This window comes from Manis javanica, chromosome 3, assembly GCF_040802235.1.
Source record: "Manis javanica isolate MJ-LG chromosome 3, MJ_LKY, whole genome shotgun sequence".
NCBI lineage: Eukaryota > Metazoa > Chordata > Mammalia > Pholidota > Manidae > Manis > Manis javanica.
The window spans coordinates 46,965,305-46,984,613 of NC_133158.1; the positions used below are offsets into that span (position 1 = coordinate 46,965,305).

Here is a 19,309-nt window from a genome sequence, read left to right on the forward strand (position 1 = left end):
CATCCCCACTCCCAGAAAACAACAAACCACTTGGGCCAGTTAGGGAAGAAACTGTGGTTCATTATGTTTTATTTTCTTCCCTTAAGAAAAAAAAAAAAAGATTTAACAAGACTCACGGTGCTATAGGCAAGAAGTAAGAGCTCGGAGATCTGCACTTTAGGAAGGTCACTGAGCAGAGAGCCATTTTTAATTGCCTGAATTTGTTCTTCAAACTGAGACTGTAGATAGAAGGAATAGTGTTAAATTTTTTCTAACAAATTCCAAGGGCAACACCACCATTGTCAAATAACACTTTTTTTCTTACATACATTCATACACTAGAGTGGTCAACAATTTTCTATGAAATATAACTGAGATGCAAAGTATTAGAACAATTACTTCTTGTAAGGAAGTAAGTTCAAGATAAGACCTCATTAATCAGGATTCTCTACGGCCTTATCAAGCAGAGCTTCTCTAATTTTATCAATAAACGGTAAAGTTTAAGCTAGTTAATTAAGAGAACAGAATTTTTAACTTTCATGAAAAGTTCTTAATACTTACAACAAAGAAAATATTGCCTTTAAGAGCTCAAGAAAGAAATCATTTCAGTGACACTAGCCTCCTGAGAATTATAACCATCAATGTAGTTTTTTGACAGAATTATAAAGTATTTTATAACTTACCTTTGTTTTCTCAGTTTCTTTTCTAACATTAGAAAGAAAGGATTCCCAGGAATGTACATCAGACTCCATTTCAGGATATGCTGCAGAATCGCTGAAAAAGTAGAAAAATATGAAACTGCTTAATTTGTTTTAGAAATTTTAAAAATTAAAATTACTATAGTACAAATGAAAACAAGCATTCAAACATAAGAGAAAGATGTATTTAACATGATCATACACCAGAAAACCCAACTATTTTTAAAGAATTATGTATCTTAAAAATTCACCACTGGAAACACTTCAGGAAATTTTAATTATTGATCTAACTGAAACTGGTGGGCAGGGAACAAATATTCTCCTGAATTTTTATTTCTTTCCCTTTATTTGAAAATTTGACCATTCTTCATTTAACATCTTGTTTAACATCAAAGGTGGTCTTTGTATTAAGAAAAAAAAGAGGCAGTCTGGAATATTTAAAACATTTCAATAAAACCCTCACCCCCACCTTACCATAAAATAAAGGGTGGGGCCTGTTAGACTACAATAAGTTTATGATGTCAGCACCTCATGAATCTGGTCTATTCGAAGGGACAGACAAGCTTTCTACTCCTAACTGAGAAAGTCAATACCACTGTCAATCCATGATTGTGTTCAGTTCACATTATACATCTTAAAGAAAAACCAGAACATTCTTTTACATCTCTTCTCTTTTGCTATTATTTATGGGCAGAGTTAGCAGAGAATCCCTAAGAAAGAAGCTTGTATACTGTAGGCTTAATAAGAAGTCGACACTATTAGACAAAATGAGGTCTGAGACATGTTTCCCAGATGCACCCCAGAGCACAGCCTACTGAACACAGGCATCTGAGCACCACTTGGTCCCCAACCTCAGCTGCACTCCTCTTGTAATCTGAGTCAGCATACTAGTTTGCCTGTAATCAGGAAGGTTTTTCTCATGTGAAAAACTAAATCTTGAGAAATGAAGCAATAAAGAACTATACATTGAAGCTGTTTTTCCATGACCCAAACAATCTCTAGTTCAACACTGATGGTTTGACATTTAAATCAAAAAGCACTTGGAAGGATGAAAAATCTGGGATTAAAAAGTCAAAACTATGTGGGCTATGATAAAAGGATCAGTTGAAAAGTAATCCCATGTGCACAAATCCACACAGAAAAGTGCTAAATGCTAGACTGAGGAAGACCCTCCAGGATTCCCAGGTAAACCTTACTCCAAAAACAAAGCAAAGCAAACACAAGCAGGTAAAGATTATGGTGAGTTGACAAAATGACCATCCATGGATCTTTCAAAGTGACATTCCCATACTCTACTATTAAGACTGATAGTAACTGTATCCAATAGGGTGGTGCCTTGGGGTTATTCTGCAGGCAGAGGGACAGGGGCCTGCAGAATAACCCCAAGGCACCACCCTATTGGATACAGAGGCCTCAGAGAAGTTTTTCTCAGAAAGGATACTAGAAGCCTCTGGGGCATGTTTTAAAAACATGAGACTCTCTGGCTTCCCCGCAAGCTAACCAGCCACTTTCACGAGTCACTGCAGAAAATGAACTGTTTAAAAAGCCTTGACACATGATCTTCATTCCAGAAATTTACTGCATGGAAATGATTAATAATGTGCATAAAAATTTTGCTACAAGGATACTCGCTATAGTGCAGCTTTTATTGACAAACCATGCTAACAAGTGAACTAGCCCACACAGTGGAGTTTGATAAATCATGACATGTTTGTTTGCTAGAATACTAGAATACTATTCAACCTTTCAACACTAGGTTGGAAAAATTTAAGTGTTATAGGAAAGAAGTTTCCTTTATACTACTTAGTGAAAAAAAATATATAAATTTTCATTTTTTTCAAATAATGAATTTATTGCAAAATACTCACTAGTTATACTGCAATTATACTGCAATTTAGAATTATGGATAATCTTTATCATTATTGTTCATATGTTTTGATTTTTCTGCAATTCAATACACATTAATTGTACAAATGTTGAAAATAAAATGGTCCTGTCCAATGCAACATTTTTTTCTCAGTTCAGCTCTAACTTTATTGCCCGTTGAATGACAGGCTGGGAAGATACCTGTGGCACCACACAGTACCTGCTCATTAGCTTCAGGCTCTGAAGATACCCTTCTACTTGTGATTCCATGACCTCTAACTTGTACATTTCCATCTCTTTCCAGTTTTCAAGCACAGATACCTATCATTAGATGAAGGAACACAAGTACTTTAAAACTGAAAAACAGAAACTATTTTAAGGTTATTAAAACTTAAATATTCTAAACCACTTTCAAGTTTCTTTTAAATGACATATGACAGAATCACCAGAACTGAATTATTTTGTAAGTTTACACAGGTGAATATGAACTAAAAAGTTTTTTGATCTGAAAACCGTTACAAAATGTAAATTATCTACCTTAAGTGATATGTCTCTCATATGTAAAACTGTCTACATGGCTTACTGCTTAAGCCATATATAAGCAGAGAGAGAAGTTACCTATGTGTATACACCTGGTGTACGTCTTCTAGGGTCCTGTCTATGGTGAGCAGAGGGACAGGGGCCTGCAGAATAACCCCAAGGCACCACCCTATTGGATACAGAGGCCTCAGAGAAGTTTTTCTCAGAAAGGATACTAGAAGCCTCTGGGGCATGTTTTAAAAACATGAGACTCTCTGGCTTCCCCGCAAGCTAACCAGCCACTTTCACGAGTCACTGCAGAAAATGAAGGACTGCCTTGCTGTCACGCAGGTGTCAGGAACCTTGACAAGGCCCACTGGGCAAACCTGCTGCCAGACAGTGTGGTACATGGGAACAAACATTTATACAGAGAGGGCGCTGCATCGGCACAGGACCCACAAAGTGTGGGGACTTTGGGTCCCCCCCACATTTCTTTCCTTAGAAGCAACTGCAGAGTTGATATTTAATTGAAAGCTTCGTGTTTGTAGACATGCTAATTAAGCAAGCAAAATCTTTGCTTCTTTTCCCGGAATAATCATATGCACATATAATAATAAATAACATTTACTTCTCAATTAGGTAGACAAAGACAACTATGTTTCAAGAACTAAATAAAATATAGCCACTTATTTTGGTCATTGTTTTGATTTTTGTCTCAGCAGTTTCTCAAATAGTATATACCAACAGTATATATTCTGGGGGAAGAAGAGAGTACATTCTTAAGAAATGGATTATTTCAAGTTCTTTTTCTAGTACTGGCAAATACGTTCTATGGTTGGCTACTTCATGGTACATCACTTGACTAAATATGAAGCCATTCGAAGTATAAAGCATGGAAAATAACTTAACTATAATATTTAAAAAGAAAAGCAGATTACAAAATTTGGTTACACTGTGAGTACTGGTATGTAATACAATATAAAGATAAGGGTAAAAAATTAAAAAGCTGAGGCAAGGAATGAGTGGTCATTTCAGGGAGGCAGGATTATGGGCAACAGGGTACCACTTAGCCTCCCACTTTTCAGCCATGTTTTTCTGGCTCATATGTAATAAACACAGAGTGAACAAATGACCTCCTGCCTTATCCCTCAGACACATTTGAGTGAGTCCTGGACTCACCTCTGCAGCCACAGATCTCTGAAGACTCTCTTCATAACACTCTTTCCCTTTCTTTATACACGCTTCTATTTTCATTTTCTCGTTTGTAAATGGATTACTGCAGATATTAAGAAAAAGAACTTCTTGAAAAAAAACTTAACCACTGAGATAACAAGGCTTAAGCCAGTTAGTTTGGAAATCATGCCATAAAAAGACTGACATACATTTTCTAGAGTAACTTCTTGCCTAATATACATATACTAACAATACACATATTGCCTAATATACACACATTAATACACAGGCTTTATTAATGACCATATAATACACAGACTCACATGTGTTCTTTGTATTTTACACATGATGAAAGAAGATATGAAATTAAAAGTCAGTATTTGGTAGGGATGCTTAGAAACTGGTTCACCATTTTTATGAAGGTAGGTGGAGCGTAACCTGGCTATATTAATATACTTTGAAGAACATCCCACATCCTTTAAGCCAGAAATTCTGTTTTGGCACATATTACAAGGAATAAGCAAGAAAAAGGTGATTTATACAAAGTAATTCATGCCAATATGGGTTGTAATAGCTAAAAAGAGGCAGCCATGGACCATGACATGAATGGAAATATGTATATGAAACAATATTAAATGAGAAAAGCAGAATATAACTGCTTACAAGTAAATATACTGGTTGCCAGTAGCTAAAAAACATTATGTTCATTAACAAAGGTTAAAATGAAACTTTTTAAAGATTTGTAATAAAAATTCTTCAATAAATGCATAATTGTAGAGCAACAAACTATCACAGTAGAGACTTATTTCAAATACATAAAGGAAAAATTTTAAAGACACATTTTTAGTTTCAAGTAAACTCAAAGGAAAAGCATAATTAACAATAATAAATTCAGGATATTTTTATACTGATAATGTGAACTATAAGTAGGAACATCATAAAAAATACTTAAAGACTAAAATTATTTAAATATTAAAGAATAAAACAAAGAAAAGGAAAAATAATTATTTAAAAGAAACAGACAAGCAACAATATATTTAGAAGACTAGTATGCTTGTGCTTCTAATATTATAAGTATAGTAAGATAGTAAAAATAAATTTAAGTTTAATTTGCCTGATTTCACATGACTGATCCAGAAGTAATTCGTATTCCTTATCCTTTCCATCACTTTTCTGGGTATACCTATGAAAAGCAAAATCATCAAACTTTAATTAATTTTCAAAGATTTCTAAATTCACACAGTGAATTCTACCCACTTCCATGCCAACATTTCTTGAATACTTATAAGTTTCTACATTTGGTTTTGAAATATCTAGTTATCTTCTAAACAGGCAAAGAATTTGGGTCACTTTCTTTTTGGGAAATTTTCCTTTTATGACTGCAGGGCAGAGCACCTGTTTCTTTACTCTAAGTCCTGAGCTTGCAGTGTAGATTACCCTGTCTCGATCCACTCCAAGGTGGTTCAACAGGAGATACAGGAGTACAGGTGTTGGATCCTCATCACTATGAGTAGTGGTTCTCATTCAAAATGAAAAAGCCTTCAAAATAGAATCTGAAGTCCAGTTCACACACATACACACAACACACCTTCAAAAAAGATGTACTTCAAATCAAAGTACATCTTTGATTTTTAAGCAATGTCCTGCATAGGACAGTTTCTGCATCATCTCTCCTGTGTAATTTGGTAGTCATCCCTACTTGCTAAAATCCAGTTTCCATTAAGAAGCAGTTTAACTGCAATTTCACTTCTTTTGCAAATTACTTCTGAGGAGTCAATTCTGAGCATTTCTTCCATGGAGCTTCTGCCTCCTTTATAGTCACGTATGGTCTGTGTCTCAACAATCATGAGCTCCTTTTGTCACATGGATTTCTGAATGAATACTAAGTGTGATCTAAAGCACAGAAAAACCAAAGAAATCATTCCTCAGATCCTTTGTACTTCTCTAAGTTATCCAAAAAGTTTTAAGATCTGAACATAAAAATCTAGCTTTAAGACATTTATTTGGAAACTACAAAGAGCATAAAAAGTCTATAGTTTATCTTTATATTGTGACATGAAAATGCAAAAAAATAATAAAGTGAAAAAAAATCAGTAAGAAGTAACCATTTCTCAGCAGAAATGGTTAATTTTTGGCTAGCACAGAAAAATGTTATCAACAGCCTCATTTATTTTGTCTAGTCTGAGAGCATCCTGAGCATATAAAAAATATATTAAATATAAATATTCCTGAATTTTTGAATAACTTAACAGTTAAGACTAGACATGTTCAGATATTAAGAGGCAGTCATCCCTCTTTATTCAAGAAGGATATGTTCCAAGACCCAAGACATTGAGCAGATGCCTAAAACCATAGATAGTACTCAACCCCATATATTTTTTCTACACATACATACCTATGACAAGGTCTAATTTACAAATTAGGCACAGCAAGTGATTAACGATAAAATTAAATAATTGTAACAATATACTGTAATAAAAGGTATACGACTGTGGTCTCTCTCCCAAATTTCTTATTGTGCTATACTCGCCCCAGTTTTCTTGTGATGATATGAGATGATTAAATGCCTACATGATGAGAGGAAGAGAGGTGCAAGACATAGGCATTGCGCCTTGGCATTAGGCTACTACTGACTTGCTAACGCTACGTCAGGAAGAGCTCTGTCTGCTTCTGGGCTACGGTTGACCACAGGTAACCGAAACCATGGAAGGTGAAACAGCAGATAAGGGGAGACTATTGTAAAAAACTTTTCAGACACTATTGTTTCCATAAATGTATTGTAATGAAACTATTGTTAGCATAATCAAAATGAAATGACATAGGCCATGTTATATATTTCACCATTCTTTAAAGGACTGCCTAAAAATTGCCCAAATGTAAATGCTAGGAAGACTCATAAATTCATCTAATCATATGGACCAACAAACAGAAAAAACTGTAAATGCCCTGAAAGGTGAGTATGGTAGTGTGGCCCCCCAGTGACCCATGCCTCGCCTTAATCATGCCCTTAACTCTGGACTAGGCCTGTGGCTTGTTTCAAACAACCAAATGTGGTGAAAGTGATGCTTTAACAGCTCTGGGACTAAACCTTCGCAAAGGCATGGCAGCTTCAGCATTCTTGGAAGCTCTTACCCACCACATAAGAAGTCTGGCTGCCATGCTGCAGACCACATGGAGTGACCATACAGATAAGAGTCACAGGAAGAGGCCACATGGAGGGGAAGAATCCCTGAAACTACCTGGAGAGAAAGAGACCAAGACATGCCAGCATCCCAGCTGAGCCCAGCCCCAGCCAATTCCCAACTAACTGCAGCCACACAAGGAACCATTGGCCAGACCAGCAGAAGAATGGGCCAACTGAAGGCAACCAGATTCCAAGATCATAATCAACTAAAATGGCTCTTAATTAAAGCCACATTGAGTTTGGGGTATTTTGCTACACAACAGTAGGTAACAATTTAAGCTGAGGAATCATGACATATCGCTGTTTAGGGAAGAGAGGGGTTAGGAATGGATCCCAGGAAATCTTAAACTTGCCCGTCTGACAACTGTATTGCCTATAACTATTACCAAATACTTCATACTACAAGACCAAATTTTAATAGTTTAAAGATTAAGGATGGAAGTAATGATATATAAAATAAAACATCACAGAATCTTAGTGCAGAAAAGAACCTGAGATCTAGACTAGCCCCCTCATTTTTTTTTTTTGAGAGGGTGTCTCTCATATTTTTTGATCAAATGGTTGTTAACAACAATAAAATTCTGTATAGGGGGGGTCAATGCTCAATGCACAATCATTAATCCATCTCAAGCCTAATTCTCGTCAGTCTCCAATCTTCTGAAGCATAACGAACAAGTTCTTACATGGTGAACGAATTCTTACATAGTGAATAAGTTCCTACATGGTGAACAGTACAAAGGCAGTCATCACAGAAACTTTCGGTTTTGATCACGCATTATGAACTATAAACAATCAGGTCAAATATGAATATTCGTTTGATTTTTATACTTGATTTATATGTGGATCCCACATTTCTCCCTTTATTATTATTATTATTTTTTATTTTTAATAAAATGCTGAAGTGGTAGGTAGATGCAAGATAAAGGTAGAAAACATAGTTTAGTGCTGTAAGAGGGCAAATGTAGATGATCAGGTGTGTGCCTATGGACTAAGTATTAATCCAAGCTAGACAAGGGCAGCAAAACATCCATGGATGCAGAAGATTTCTCTCAAAACAGGGGGGGTGAGGTTCTGAGCCTCACCTCTGTTGATCCCCAATTTCTCACCTGATGGCCCCCCTGCGACTGTGCCTGTCTTAGGTTGTTCCTCCCTTGAGGAATCTTACCCGTCTCTGGCTAACCAGTCATCTTCCGGGGCCATACAGGGAGATGTAAAGTTGGTAAGTGAGAGAGAAGCAATATTGTTTGAAAAGGTTAGCTTTTTACTTCTTTGCAGATTTATGCCCTGTTAGCCCCCTCATTTTTTAGATGAGGAAAAAAGAGGGTCAAAGGTAATGTTCACAGTAAGGTGGTGCTCATACTCGAAGTCAGTTCTTTGATTTACAGTCCCACTTTTATTTACCTGCAAACACAGTAGATTTAGAGTAAGTTTTAGGTAAGGATATTCTTTAAAATGAGATAAAAATGCTATCTAAAATTTTCACTTTACCGGGCATAGTTTGCAAATGAATAGCAAAAATGTTAAAGTAACCAAAAAAACCCATAAAAAAACAGTTAAGAATCATTGCCTTTCAATTGATACTCACATTTCACTGGCATTTAAAACCTTTTTCATTTTCTTCTTCAGTGCTTTTAGTCTTTCTTGGATTTCCTTTTTCTCCTGCTGCCATTTTTTAATTTCCTTTCCCAAATCTTCAAGGAACCAATCTAATTCTGTCTTTGATATCTAAAAACATTTTAGAAAGTACTTAAATAAATGGGAAGGTTTACTTAAAAAAGAAAAAAAAAAGGACAAACAGCCCAAAAGCCCAGAAGGGTGGTGGTATGTGTACTAGCTTGACCAGTAACTCCAGTTCAGCAAACACACACCCAGGAGCTGGCCGCACAGGCAGTGCCACCTCGGCCGAGCCTGGCAGACTAAGTCACACAACACGCGGCCTCAGTCCTCACTTGCTCTCGCCTAATCAGGCTAGAGAGGAGGCCGGCAGGCAAGATGGGCAGGGGCATGACAGATGGTGTGGAACTTGGGAAGGGCTTCTCAAAATCAGTGATATCTGGTCTGATGAGTCTGCCACTTGGTGAATGGGTCTAAGCCATGGGAATAGGGAGGTAGAAGGATAAAAGAGTAAGGCACATCTGAATCACAATGTAAGTTGGTCACAGGGATGGTAGTACAGCATGAAGAATATTATCAATGATTCTGTAACATCTTACTACAATGACAGTAACTACACTAGAGGGGGTGAGGATTTAATAACATAGTTAACTGTTGAACCACTGTGTTGTGGATTTGAAACCAACATAAGATTGTATGTCAATGATACTTAAAAAAAAGAGTAAGGCATGTCTAGACAAAAGCAAGAGACACTATATGGCTTGAGTTTAAGGTGGACGTGTGGCAGGCAGGGCAGGGAGAATAGCACCCAGGCACCTTGAGTTCAAATTGTGAAGGGCCTTGTAAGCCATGCTATGGACTTTATTCTGCAGGCAACAGGGAGCCAGCGAGGGCTCTTAAGCAGAGCTGTGAGATGATGAGGTGCTTGTTTTGGAAAAATAACTCTGAAAGACACAAGGATGGATTAGGGGTGGGAGAATGAGCCCAGAACACTGGCCTTCACATTTCCTACAGGGTGATCAACAAAAACAAACATATTATAATAATGATCCATAGAGTATTATGTCCATAGACATGTATATGTATGCACACACACACACAAAGCTGAAAACAAATTGCTCGTACTTCCTGGTATTTCTGTTCTATTCTATTAAACTATTAGAAACAATTCCAGTCATTATTAAACTGATTTTATAGCCTATTATGGATTATAACCCTTAATGTTAAAACTCCATATTAGGGAAAGGCAAAATTCTCTTAAAATCTCACTGCAATAGCCCAGGTGTGAGACAATAAGAATAATGGTGGTAACAGTAGGGATAATAAGAAATAAAGGAAACTCAGAAGAACAGAATGGATAAGATCAGGTCCAGTTTGATATAAGATATAAAGCAGAAGCTGACAGAGTAAGTTTCTACATTGAAGAACTAAATGAAATTTCACTAATGAAAAGGAGAATATGGAAAACACACTAGGGTAGGAGGCACGGGAAACAAGGAAATTAACCTAGGTAAGAATGCTTAAGTAAATAAATGAATAAACAAAATATACACAAGAACAATAATTTGTAACTTGAAAACATTTTGATGGGATAGGGCAGAAATTTACAAGTGTCTGACAAAGACTACAAATCAAAGAATAAAGATACTAAATTCAAACAGACTTTAAACATAACCACTTAGAAAGGAATAACGTATGGTACAGTTACTGCTATTCCAATAGGCTATTCTAGCAGAGATGAACACACCAAGTCAGGTACATTTTGCTCCCCCAAACAAGCTTTCCCACTATGGGTAAGTCCCACCCTATTAATAAACTACAATCCAAAAGTTCACTTACCAGGTGTCCTGTTGTAACCTGTAATGCATTTCCCCATAAAAAGCCATGTTAGCAACATTAATTAAATGTCTAGCATTTCTATTCCAAAAAGCTCATGGTTACATTGGTAAATGGTAAACTGAATAAAATGATGTCTACAGTTTTAAGAGGGTGTGTTCCCAGACCATGAGGGCCTAAGCAACCTGCCCAGAAGCATGTGACTGTGTGACTACGGAAGAAGCAGTCTTAACCTGGACTCCAGGAGTAAAGACATATGGGGCACGGAAGACGAGGAGGGAAGTTAAGAATTTCCTGAGACAGTTTTGAAAAGGGTCCCATATGTTTTCGGCAGCCTCCTTTCTTCCTTTTGATACTTATTCCATCCTCTGGGACCCTTCTCCCCTCAATGCCCTCAAGTTTCACCAGACCCCTGATGTAAGTAAGCACCTTTAACTCCCAAGAGCATACTTCCAAAATGTTCTTCTCCCTGCCCTCAATCCCTCACCCCTAAGAGCACCTAACTGCAGAAAGGTATCTGAAGAACTGCTTCAACCTGCCTAGAAGCATCCACACTTCACTCTACAGTCTAAATGATTGCCTAATCTAAAGGTACTCTGTGTACATATTTTATTTGGCCAGATCAACAGTTTTTGTTTGCTTTTTAAACTATACATGTGATGTCTCTGGCCTACTCAGAGAGGCATTTGGGTTGAGACACCTCCCAGAATTCCAGGCAGTGTGACATAGTGAAATGATCACTGTATTGTGAGGCAGTGGTACTTAACCTTCCCCTGTCAGTGAGGTACAACATCCTTGAGACCCAGTCTTCTTTGGCATCTTTCCTATGTGGGGCTGTTTTCCTTTTCTTTTTTTTTTAAATTTTAATTAAGGTATCATTGATATACAATCTTATTAAGGTTTCACATGAACAACAGTGTAGTTTCAACATTCACACATATTAATGTTACCAAGTGTCCCCCTACCCCATTGCAATCACTGTCTCATCAGGATAGTAAGATGCTGTAGAGTCATTACTTGTCTTCTCCATGCTGTACTGCCTTCCCCATGACCTACCTATATTGTATGTGCTAATTATACTGCCCGTTAATCCCCTTCTCCCTCCCCACCTGCCCACCCTCCCCCACACCTCCCCTGTAACTGTTACTCCATTCTCAGAGTGTGTGAGTCTGCTGCTGTTTTGTTACTTCAGTTTTGCTTTGTTGTTACACTCCACAATGAGTGAAATCATTTGGTACTTGTCTTTCTCCTCCTGGCTTATTTTACTGAGCATAATACCCTCTAGCTCCACCCATGTTGTTGCAAATGGTAGGATTTGTTTTCTTTTTATGGCTAAATAATATTCCATTGTGTATATGTACCACCTCTTCTTTAACTATTCATTTACTGATGGACACCTGGGTTGCTTCCATATCTTGGCTATTGTAAATAGTGCTGTGATAAATATAAGGGTGCATATGTCTTTTTAAATCAGGGATCTTGTTTTCTTTGGATACACTGCAGGTGTGGCTTTTTGAAACTTCTGAATCTACAAATTCTCTAGTAGTTTTAGGTCATTTTTCAGTTCATCCATTCAATGCCAGCAGAGACAGAGGCAGGGCACATGCTTGTAAATATTAGTTATATGTAGAACATTCACTATATTATTATTTCTAATAATTAATACATGAATCAGAGAACAGAACAATATTTACAGAAAAAACTGAAAGGAACAAGTTCAAACTTTAATATCTTCCAGTTTCAAATTCTATTCATATCAATGACTGCTTAATGAAATCCTAACATTTCATTTTTGCTTTAAAGAACTTATTTTCCACCTCCTCTCAGGTTCCCTACAGCCAGAACTTCCCACTTAGGCTTGGAATGTGAACAGGCCACTGAAGACAAGGGTTCAGCTACAGAGACTTGGAGTCTCTCCCTCTGAGGACAGTGTACCCTAAAGCTAATCCACATGGACTCCACGGGAAACAATTATGGCTCTTAGTCAAAGGTGACATCAACTTATAGGAAGAATATCTGTCCCTCTTCAGCCTTAGACACCAAATTCCTGGGAGGCAGATCTGCTTACCAGACCAGGTCCTTAAAGACTTCTGAGTTCTGCCCACAGGGGTAGCACTGATTTCTGCAGCCTTGAGATACTCAGGCAGCAGAGGTTCAAAGACAGGTCGGGGACCTTCCCTGTAGCATGGGGATGGTTCTACTCATATTTTCCTTGCTTCAACTTTGCTGATCCTGAGGCTGTTGAGTCATCACTTACTGAGGTAACCACCACGCCGACTCTACTCACAATGCTGTATTCTACCTGGTTCACTTCTGCCACCAAGACCAGTGCCCACACATGTGCCTTGCTGCTCGTAACCAAGCCAGCACAGTTTCTCCTCTATCTTGTGCTTCTATTTTGAGCCAGTGATTTCACCTTGGACTCAGACCTTTAGCCAGGAGAAGATGTGCAACCACAAGGTTACATTGGGCGTAAGGGCCGACTCGGCAACACGTACCCAAAGTTCAGGTCTCAAAAGTCACAAAGTGTTATAAACACACACACACACTTACAGCTTAGCCACAGAAAATGCTACAAGTTCATCTGTTTGTACCCACCACCCTTTTAATGACAGCTGCCTCACAATGTGAACTAGACCAGCTATCGTGAACTTGTTTCTGACTACATGAGAGACAATGATCAGAATCTTTTTCGTTGAAACCTTAGACTAAAAGAAAGATGTACAACTGTATTCTTTATGTTCAGTTTATTGACGTAATTATAAACATTTTCTGATGGTCCTCTTCTCAATTAGAGAACATTTGGTTTTCTCTTTTTTTAAACCTCAACTGTTTCAAAATAAATGTTTGAGGTGCCCTTGATTATATATATAATTTTAAAAGACAAAAAGAATGATGAGTAGAGAAAATGAATAAAAAGGTAAGGATGAAAATATAACACCAGAAGTGAGACTCATATAAAAATGAATGGCATGAGGTCCTAATCAGTCTTTAAAAATGTTATTATGACTTTCTGGCATACAAAGTCAGAGAGGAAATACAACGAGCTATATAACTCAGCATCCACAAAATAAAAACAAGCCTGCTGCACAACAAGCCCAGGTAGTGAAGGCAGAAAGAAAAGACTTCTTAGGGCCTCATAAAGAGGATGCTGCATAAAAGTCCAGGTAGACAAGCACAGAGCTGGCACTTCAGGGAGCATCCAATTAATATTTGTTAAATGAAAGAATGGGTAATATCCTCAACTATAAACTAGGAATAAATAAAGCAACAATCTTCATAGACTATGTAGGCTTGATATCTTCTGATATAGGCTGACACAGAATATGAAGACACAATTCACTAAAACCAACCAGTTCTGTAGCGGCCCAAGTATACACTGATAACATCAGCAGAGCTCCTAGCATGTACACTAAGATCCAAAGATAACTAAGAAACAGCTCTCACTCTGAGGGAGATCAGTTTGGTAGGGGAAATATGCATAAAAGATAATCAGCACACTGTATACAAAAATTAACTCAAAATGGATTATATACCTAAACGCAGGAGCGAAAACTATAAAACCCTTAGAAGAAAATATAGGAGTAAATCTTGGTGACCTTTAACTAGACAGTAGTTTTTTACATACAACACCAAAAGCATAAGAAACAAAATGAAAAATAAAGAAACTGGACTACATTGAAATTAAAACCTTTGTGCTACAAATGATATCATCAAGAAAGGGAAAGATAGGAACAAAATGGAGATGGGAAACAGACTTGCAAATATGGAAGATGGGAGAAAATATTTATAAATCTTATTTGATAAGCAATTTGTATCCAGGATCTCTCTCTCTCTCTCTCTCTGTGCATATACACAAAAGGATCTCCAGGAATGAAACAATATTAAGAGAACTGTGTGACCAATCCAAAAGGAACAATATCTGTATTATATGGGTACCAGAGGAAGAAGAGAGAGAAAAAGGGATAGAAAGTGTTTTTGAAGAAATAATTGCTGAGAACTTCCCCAAACTGGGGGAGGAAATAGTTGCTCAGACTACAGAGGCACACAGAATTCCCAAGAGATGGGATCCAAAGAGGTCAACACCAAGATACATAATAATTAAAATGGCAAAGATCAAGGACAGGGACAGAACATTAAAGGCAGCCAGAGAGAGTAAAAAGGTCACCTACAAAGGAAAACCCATCAGGCTATCATCAGACTTCTCAGCAGAAACCTTACAGGCCAGAAGAGAATGGCATGATATATTTAATGCAATGAAACAGAAGGGCCTTGAACCAAGGATACTGTATCCAGCATGATTATCATTTAAATATGAAGGAGGGATTAAACAATTCCCAGACAAGCAAAAGTTGAGGGAATTTGCCTCCCACAAACCACCTCTACAGGGTATCTTAGAGGGACTGCTCTAGATGGGAGCACTCCTAAAAAGAGCACAGAACAAAACACCCAACATATGAAGAATGGAGGAGGAGGAAAAAGAAGGGAAAGAAATAATCATCAGACTGTGTTTATAACACCTCAATAAGCGAGTGAGGTCAGACAGTAAGGTAGTAAACAAGCTAACCTTGAACCTTTGGTAACCACAAATCTAAAGCCTGCAATGGCAATAAGTACATATCTTTCAATAATCACCCTAAATGTAAATGGACTGAATGCACCAATCAAAAGACACAGAGTAATAGAATGGATAAAAAAGCAAGACCCATCCATATGCTGCTTACAAGAGACTCACCTCAAACCCAAAGACAGGCACAGATTAAAAGTCAAGGTATAGAGAAAGATATTTCATGCAAACAACAGAGAGAAAAAAGCAGGTGTTGCAATACTAGTATCAGACAAAATAGACTTCAAAATAAAGAAAGTAACAAAAGATAAAGAAGGACATTACATAATGATAAAGGGCTCAGTCCAGCAAGAGGATATAACCATTATAAATATATATGCACCCAACGCAGGAGCACCAATATATGTGAAACAAATACTAACAGAATTAAAGGAGGAAATAGAATGCAATGCATTCATTTTGGGAGACTTTTAACACACCACTCACCCCAAAGGACAGATCCACCAGACAGAAAATAAGTATGGACACAGAGGCACTGAACAACACGCTAGAACAGATGGACTTAATAGACATCTATAGAACTCTACATCCAAAACAAATGCAAACATATGTCCACATAAAAACTTGAACTCAGATGAGCACAGCAGCATTATTCATAATAGTCAAAATTAAGTGGAAAGAACGATCATTTGATGAATGGAAAAATAAGATGCAACAGAGCCACACATGGAGTATAATTCAGCAGCAGAAAGGAGTGAACTGCTGATACGTTACATGGATGGATGTACACTGATGAACCTTGAAAACATTATGCTAAGTTAAAGAAAGCACTCACAAAAGACTGTATATACTATGATTTCATTTATATAAAATGCCCAGAATAGGCAAATCCATAGAGTAAATTAGTGGTTGCCTAGGGCTGGGGGAGGGAAAAGGAATGTGGAGAGCCTGGTAGTGGGTAGATTTCTTTTTGGGATGATGAAAATGTTCTAAATTTAGATGGTGGTGATGGCTGCATAACTCTGTGCATATACTAAAAACACCTAACTACATATTTTAAATGGATGGATTTTAAGGTATGTGAATTTTATCTCAATAAAGATGTTTAAAAATGGTAATTACTACCTATAATATAGTAAGGTGCTTATTACCACTGAACTAAGAAGGGCTTTTAACCAAGCCTCAGGTTGTCATCAGCCACACTTCTCATGGAAGTGATGCCTGAGCTGGACCCAAAGGATGAGCAGGAAGGAGGCCAGGCTTAGGGAAGAAGGTCCAGAAGGGAGAAAATCACATGACAAAGGCTGTCATTAGTGTAGAGGGCAATGCAGAGAACTGGTAAGGGAAAAGGCTGAAGATGGAGGCAGGTACCAGTGACGGAAGGATTTTTAAGCTCTTGGTAATTACTGAGTGTCATCTACACCCTCTGTCATGGGACGTTGCAGTTCCTGGCACTAAGAGGCAGTCTGCTTCCACAGCCTACCCCTTGCATCTGAGCTGGCTATGTGACTTGCTTTGCCTAACAGAGTATTAGCAGACCAGTGTCAGCAGAGTTCTGGCAGTGTCGGCAATCCTTGTGTGACGGTCCTTGCTGGCCCTTGCACTTACTGGAAGGGGTAAGACACACAGAGCTGCCCCCGTCACCCAGCTCAGGCCATTCTAGTCAATCCACAGCTGGCTGACCCCAGACACATGAACAAGCACAGCCCTCGCTGACCCAACGGTGAAAGAGTCCAACTGAGCCCAACCAGGATCGGCCAACCTACAGACTCAGCCTCACACATGAATCTCCCTGCTCTTGTACAGACGACAACCTAAGGAACTCAGATGAGCAATTTATCCTGACAGGAAATGGGTATACATTTTATATGAGAAGTCTAATATCCTAATAAGCCTGTAATTTGGGAGGCTAAATAGTAGCTCTTTTAAGAAATGGAGTGAGGACACTGTGAAGTGCAACACCTGAAAGCAGACCCAGAGCCTCGGCAAAGTTAAAAGCACATCAAGAGCCAGCCTGCTGGCGGCACTGCCCCTCTCTCACTGCCCTCCCCACAGAGCGCCTCGTTTACTATGAATTTCTTGGTCAAGGGTACAAAGAAAGAAGCCTTGGTGAACTGCACAAACACAGGACCCAGTCAGACCAGCAGTTTACAAAGTCGAACAAGTCTCTGCCAGAGAGAACTTCACTCATCAAATGCCGGCCTTAAGTGGGTGAGTCCGCAAACCTGCCTCCTCGCTTAATGGGTGGCCAGGGGCATCCCCAAGGGATTTACTGAAACTGAATTCTCCTGAGGCACTATGCAATCTATAAAAATGTTTTGTTTGGTTAAACCCTCCAAGCAGTGTTCTCTGAGTCACTGTAAGGTTTTATTTTTGTGTATTTTTCTCCTTTCCCAATCAAGAAAACCTCATTCAACCAGGCAACTGAGCAGAAAGTCTGTTTCTTTCTATTCTTCCCATCCTTCAAATCCCCCCAGTCCCATCCCAAATAAAAACAGGTCCTAAGGAATGTTGTGACAGTTACCTTCACAAGCTGGCCCTTTTCTTCTGGATGTGCTTAATTACCAGTGAGTTTCTTGATTAAGGTCCCACTAAACTAATTTTCCTCTATTAATACATTATCCCAGCTATTGATCCGGACTTCTGGAACAAATTCTTCCTTTCTTAAATGAACTAACATCCCTTTTGTTACCTCTATGTAGAAAATATTAGTTTTTAAAAAAGAAATGCACCATGAGTTCCTCACATCTGTAAGTTCATTAATTCAGTCTGGCCTTGCAACTAACTAGTATTCCTCCAGTAGCCAGTCCCATGTAACTGATGATCAATCTTACCTAATGGAATCTAAAATCAATAGACACAAATAAGATGCTCTGCGTGACTGTGCAGTCTAATATACCTAAGCTCCATGTTTCTTCTTACATTTCCATAAGAGTAACATGAAGAAGACAGTAGTAAGAGCAGCAATAATAGTGGCAGGCAATACCTACAGAGTTCTTACTATGCACTGGGCAGTTTTAAGTACAAGTATTTATCTAACCCCACAAAACGGGAGCTATTATTACCTAATTTTTCAGCTAAGACACTGAAGTACAGAGAAGTTAAGTAACTTGCCCCAAATCAGAATTAGTGTAGAACCACTCCTGGGTCTGAGACCTGCCAGTCTGACTCCAGAGCTCACACTCTGAACCACTAATACTGCACTGCCTCTCAGATAGAAACAAGAACTTAACTCAAAACTGAGTCACCAGAAAACAGTTTTAGTTATTCAAGAACACTGAATTTCCGAGAAATGAAAACCTAGATTCATGACCCTTTTCTTATATGGCAAGTTGTAGGGGTTCTAAAACATTGTAAGAAATCACTGTCACTTTCAGTGCCTGCATTGGGGTATGGGTAGGGACTTGATAATATGGGTAAATGTAGTAACCACATTGTTTTTTTCATGTGAAACCTTCATAAGAGTGTATATCAATCATACCTTAATAAAAAATTTAAAAAATTAAAAAAAAAATCACTGTCACTTTAATATGTCATAGAGAACTGTGAAAAAGGCAATACTGAGAAAAGATCCTTTATCTAGCCAATAATGCAAGCACAACTCTGACTATGGCACATGCTCCTAAAGGTTTCAGGCTTACCTTGTTTTCCTCTAAGTTCCTTTTCAACTTTTCTTCCAGGTCCCTGGTCTCTTCCGAGCCCTTGAGTTGGCTCTGCTCATAATTTTCACAGGCTTCCTTAAGTTTCTCTTGTAAGACTTGGTACTCCTTTTCAATCTGTGAAATATCCCCCTAAAAGTAAATTATAAAATTACCTATTAAAAGAGGTGAAAAATGCCTATTTCTGATACTGTTTTGAAATGTCACCTAAAAA

The 19,309-nt window shown here is 38.0% G+C and overlaps 1 protein-coding gene across 13 annotated transcripts in view; it reads right to left on the minus strand.

Moving 5' to 3' along the window:
* TTC3 (tetratricopeptide repeat domain 3) overlaps positions 1-19,309 on the minus strand; it is a 136,380-nt gene that overhangs the window by 10,963 nt on the left and 106,108 nt on the right. For all 13 annotated transcript variants that reach the window (XR_012129137.1, XM_073231375.1, XM_073231369.1 and 10 more), the window contains 7 exons: positions 19,078-19,227; positions 9,005-9,144; positions 5,350-5,418; positions 4,242-4,338; positions 2,764-2,864; positions 663-753; positions 117-218 (listed from right to left, as the gene is read on the minus strand). Coding sequence is in view for 12 of the 13 variants with exons in the window: in XM_073231375.1 (XP_073087476.1) it covers positions 117-218; positions 663-753; positions 2,764-2,864; positions 4,242-4,338; positions 5,350-5,418; positions 9,005-9,144; positions 19,078-19,227 (750 nt within the window). In the remaining variant the exon portion in view is untranslated. The remainder of the gene's footprint in view (positions 1-116; positions 219-662; positions 754-2,763; positions 2,865-4,241; positions 4,339-5,349; positions 5,419-9,004; positions 9,145-19,077; positions 19,228-19,309) is intronic.